This window comes from Nicotiana tomentosiformis, chromosome 11, assembly GCF_000390325.3.
Source record: "Nicotiana tomentosiformis chromosome 11, ASM39032v3, whole genome shotgun sequence".
NCBI lineage: Eukaryota > Viridiplantae > Streptophyta > Magnoliopsida > Solanales > Solanaceae > Nicotiana > Nicotiana tomentosiformis.
In genome coordinates, this window is record NC_090822.1 from 75400013 (window position 1) to 75405421 (window position 5409).

General features: G+C 41.2%; 1 protein-coding gene across 1 annotated transcript; it reads right to left on the minus strand.

Annotated features, from left to right (window-relative positions):
• Positions 1-704: 704 nt before the first annotated feature.
• LOC138901689 (KNR4/SMI1 homolog) lies at positions 705-1238 on the minus strand. The gene has a single exon (XM_070189470.1). It carries the CDS (start codon positions 1236-1238, stop codon positions 705-707), a length of 534 nt encoding a protein of 177 aa, XP_070045571.1.
• Between the last annotated feature and the right edge of the window lie 4171 nt (positions 1239-5409).

Below are 5409 nucleotides of genomic sequence, written 5' to 3' on the forward strand. Positions count from 1 at the left end.
CAAGCCTAAAGGGAAAATCCCAAACTAAAGGCTACAACCAAATTAACACGGTTCGGAGATGTCCGAATTCCGTTATAAAACAGGCCTTCAAATATTCTCATAAACCGGTTTAAAAAGGCAACTCTCAGCTAAATTACTAAGGGTCTCAATAATATCGACCCCGAAAAGCCCTAAGGGGTATCAAATTATTCGAACTCCCGAACAATTTTGTGCTAAGGCATAACAAAGCAAAGGACTTCGATAACACCAATCCTCGAAAAACCTAATGGGTACAAATTTATCTCGTGCTAAGGCATGGAAAATTTTTATGATTAATTTTTGAAGCCGAAAAAGGGGAAAAAGCCATTCTTTTGAGGCCATATCGGCCTAATTCAAGAGCCTAAGGGCCATTTTATTTTTTGAGTTCGAGAAATCATCCTTACTCAACTAAAACCTAAGGGTCACTCTACTTTGTGTTCGAGCAAGTACTCACTCGATTTTAAAGACTACACAGGTCCGACTTCGGTCTAGTTGCCTAAAGTCCCAAACTTGTGAGCAAAATCTCCATAAGGCATGAAGGCATGAATGAAATAGAATTTTCACGAGGCAGGAAATAGAATAAAGACAAGTCAAAAAACAAAAAGATCTTTTATATATACAAAAATATTTACAAGGATCGATTAGGGTCCCGCACAAAAAATCAAAAAAGAAAAAGCCTAAGATTCCTAATTTTCCTCAGGGGCAGCTTCTTCTCCATCGAGGTCCTCCCCATTCTCGGACCCGCTCTTGCTATCATCATCATCATCATTATCATTGGAAGAGGCCAACGCTCTAGCATCAGCTTCATGCTCTTTAGCCTTTATTATCTCGTCGGTAAGATTGAAACCTCGAGTATGGATCTCCTCGAGGGTTTCCCTCCGAGATTGGCATTTGGCAAGTTCAGCAATCCAATGTGCTCGAGTTTGAGCGGTCTCGGCTGCCTCTTTCACTTGGACTTGAGCGGCTTCAGCATCGGCCCAGTAGACGACCATTATTGCCTCTGCCTTGGCCTTTGCCTTTTCGCCTTCAGATTCGGCCTTTGTAAGTTCGGAAGCCAACCGAGCATCAAGCTCCTCTATTTTCTTTGCCTGAGCTGAGCTCTTCTCCTTCATGCCTCGAAGCTGACTTTCGATCGATGACAATTGGGCTCGAGCAGCCTCTTTTTCAGTGGCAAAGCGATCCATACTTTCTTTCCACCCCAAGGTCTCCGCCTTCATCATGTTTACCTCCTCGCGGAACTACTCGATCCTCTGGACCTTCTGCTGTAACTGTGAGATTGAAATGTTAGCCACTTTTCTCGAATCGAGCCCATGAGCTTTTAAGATTTTCATTACCTGCTCGATCAGGTCAGTCTGATCTTGGTGAGCCTTGGCCAAGTTGGCTCGGAGGTCCTTGATCTCCTCTTCTTTTTGCCCACTGAGAAGTTTAAGGGCATTTTTCTCCTCAGTGAACCCTCGGAGTTCGGCCTCACATCCACTCAGCTCTGCTCGGGACTTTGAAAATGCCTTCTGATGGAGTGCCAAAGCCTATACGGAAAAAGAAAGGAAATTAGATAGGAAGAGAAGAAATAAACTAAGTATGATATCGACAAAGGGAGTTGAGACTCACCCGATTCAAGGCTTGTTGAGCCTCATCGAGGAGACTCGATGCTTCACTCAGGTCGGTAGCATCCTCGACCCCGATAAAGTAACTACGGAAGGGGTCCTCCCCTCCATGGACCCCGTCTACTTCGGGAGTCCTCGTAGCATGGGCCTCCCGAATTGCCTCCTCGGAAAACGCAGGGAGAATCGGCGAGTCTCCAATATTTATTGCCCCAAGTGAGCCACTTGGGGCGTTCTGCTCGTTGCGAAGAGCCTCGGAGCCGGCCCTTTCAGACATACCCTCCTTTTACTAATCTCGGCGGGAGGCATCTTCGATGTTCGATGACTCGGGGACTTTGCACGAGTCCTTTTCCAAGACCCCCTCAGCTCGAGGCGGAATATCCTTAACCACCAATGACTCAGCGGCCTTTGGGGCCTCGATAGTTTTCTTCACTCGGGCCACCAGTTCTGAGCCATCATCTTCATATTCTTCTTATTCTGCCTCCCTTAGCTATTGAATCATATCAGCAGGCAGGGCAACAATGTCTTTCTTCGGCTTACGAACCAGATTCTTCTTAGTCTTTGGATCCTCGGAGGTTGAGGTCCTTTTCCTTTTCATATTCTTCGCCGGTTTCAGAACTGGGGTCGAAGTGTCCTCCTCACCATACGAGGCCTTATGACCGCATCCTTGCCCAGGCCTGTACACGAGAAAATTGAATAAGTAGAAGAAGGGCATCTTAATCAAATCATAAAATACACAAAAATGGGCTTACCAAGATTCTTGGCCTCCCATCGGCCCTTTGCTAAATCGCGCCATGAGTGTGCGGTATATTTAGAGGTCGAGGCTAGGTTTCGAACCCATCTCTCGAGGTCGGGAATTGCACGGGGCATCCAAGCAACCACTACATCATGAAAAAAGGCATCAATGAGAAAACACAAAGGAACAAATAATACATGGAAGCTAACAGTGAGACGGTACTTACGATTCATGTTCAATTTTTCAGGAAATAAAATCTTCTCGGCTAGGATTAGGTCGGATGTCTTCACTCAAACAAACCGGCCCATCTAGCCTCGATCATTGTCCTCTTCCATGCTCGAGAACAGCACTTTGGTAGACCGACGTTGGAGTTTTATAAACCTGCCTCAATAGAGGCGGGGGCTATACAATCTGATAAGGTGATCGAGGGTGAAAGGGATCCCCTTAACTTTGCTCATGAAGAATCGGAGAAGAATAATAATTCGCCAAAAGGAATGATGGATTTGGCCTAGGGTTATTTGATATTGATGGCAAAAATCAATGATGACGGAGTCGAAGGGGCCCATCGTGAAAGGGTAAGTGTAAATACTTAGAAACCGTTCCACATGGGTGGTGATGTCTTCTTTGGGGGTCGGGATCACCACTTATGTGCCCTCCCAGTTGCACTCTTTCTTTATGCTACCCCACCCCACACGGAAGAATCGGGGATGGGCCTCGCTTTTGATGACAAGTTAAAATGCACAAACCCTTGAACTAATTGCCTACTTGAATGAATAATAGACTATCAACTCCACCCCATTTCAGAGGGGACAACACCCACTGCAAGAATGAATGACAACATTATGCCCAACCCTACAGCCTTAAGTAGAGGGCCACTAGCCGGAATAGTAAATTCACATAAAGGCTTTTTACTAATAGTATGGGTCACCGGCTGGGTTACATTTCCAGTTTTGATAAACTTAGCAATGTTAAACCCCTGCGGTCGATATTCTAGATAGAAAAACTGCTCGTAGTTGAATAGAGGGCCAAATATGGAGCAATCTGGTGTATTATCCATTGAGTAAGGGTCCACCTTGTACCATACAACACAACTTACACTCGTGACCATAGGAGCCAAGTAACGCCCAAAATATCCGGGACCGCATGTTACAACATCTGTTAAAACTCTCTCAGCATTAACAGGTTCATTCAACAATCCACGAACCCCAGTTGTAAACATACTATCGGGTGAAATTTTACTAGTTATATATGATAACCCAAGTTTATTACAGTATACAGCCAGTTTTTCTAATTTATCACTACAATATTCTAATTCTTTTACTAGAAATTTAGATTGACCTAGCAGAAAGGAAAAGCAAAATCCATACTTGTTTTATCCAAATTATTGTACGACCCCGGGTAATAGGGTAAAAAGTCATCTAAGCGGATACCTTTCTTCATACCCTGTATATACCCTCCAACCAAGGATGAAATGTGTTCAAAGAGCTATAAAAAGGGGGCATACTGCTTGAGCTTGCCTCCGCATTATCACTACCCGATGAAGATCCAGCATTACCATTATCACTATTAGAAGAAGTCCCACTATTAATCGTCAGTTTTTCGAACTGCTTACACGGCGTATAATCATCCAGGTCCTGGATATTCTTCGATACATTCAAAATTCTATACCAATCAATACTTCTAGGCAACATAACTGGAATTTATCTATTCAGCTGAATATAAACCCTATAAACAGTGTTTACCAAATATCACCCGCGCCAACCTCGATCACTACTACAGAAAAATGGCGGAGGGATAATTCAAGGTAAGCAGGGCTTATATCCTATATACATCATTTTTAGCGAATACAACCTTATTTAAAGAAATTGATAATCATCATAATAGGCCAGAAATACTAAGTATAAAATCCTATTAAGTAAATTTCACAACTAATGATGATCAAACAATCAACTAGACCTGGACGACCTCCCTTCTTTTTACCGTATAAAACATCAACTTTACCTTCTATAACTTCATCCCTTACTTTCATAACATAAAATTTCTTTAAATCTTCTATTAAATGGGATTTATTTGCCACTTCTATAACATCGAATTCATTCATATCATCCATAAGCCCTGGGGCGTAAAAACAGATATCGAACCAGGTCGGATAAAAAGTTCTACGCATGGTCTACTAAAGAAAGGGATTTTCCCACTCTTGATAAGGTAAACCATTAAAGGCGTAACAAAGCACACCTCAAAAATAAATATTAGAATTTTTTTTACTAATCCTCTTACTAATGCAAAGTCGACATATCTACAGATATATGAATATATAATTGAAATAGGTCGGGCTATACCAATAAGGTAGTTTACACCAATAAGATAGTATCTTATATTCATAAGAATGAATCTTCTAGTCCTTAGAAAACCGAGATACCAAATAACAAAGATATGCATTATATTACCTATAATGTGTAAATACAATGTCTTAAATACTCGTATAAGCAGGTTAATCATTCAAGTCTTAACATATAAAAATAGTATAATTAAAACCCTAGAAACTGTGTTAGTTTCCCTCACCCAGCGCCAAAACCGGTAGCTCCCATCTAGGAGAGATCAAGAAGGCGGAGGTACAATTCCAGCTAAGCATGGTTTTTATCCTATAGAGTTGCAAGATATTATAGTATTAAAATTATAAATCTTAAAGGCAATGATAAAGAAAAATCTTTTGTTTCTTTTTAGCATTTATCATATCCATAAAAATCTATACTAATGAATTTAAGAATACAATCATCTTTGATAGTTACTCTAAAGTGAAACTTAAATTGAACTTAATTTGGCGAGAGCAAATCATGCACATTGCAAAAGCTTAAATATAAGAATCTTACATACTACCATAGGACCAATTCATGGGAAAAGGAAAACATTGAACCAGAGGCAAAGAAGAAGAAGAAGAAGAAGAAGAAGAAGAAGAAGAAGAAGAAGAAGAAGAAGAAGAAGAAGAAGAAAAAGAAGAAACTGTGGAAATGGAAGTCACATTTGTCGTTGGGTCTATATTTACTGTATTAGTGG

Excerpts from the sequence above, each read along its gene's own strand:
- LOC138901689 (XM_070189470.1), bottom strand. The coding sequence starts at position 1,238 with ATGATGAAGGCGGAGACCTTGGGGTGGAAAGAAAGTATGGATCGCTTT.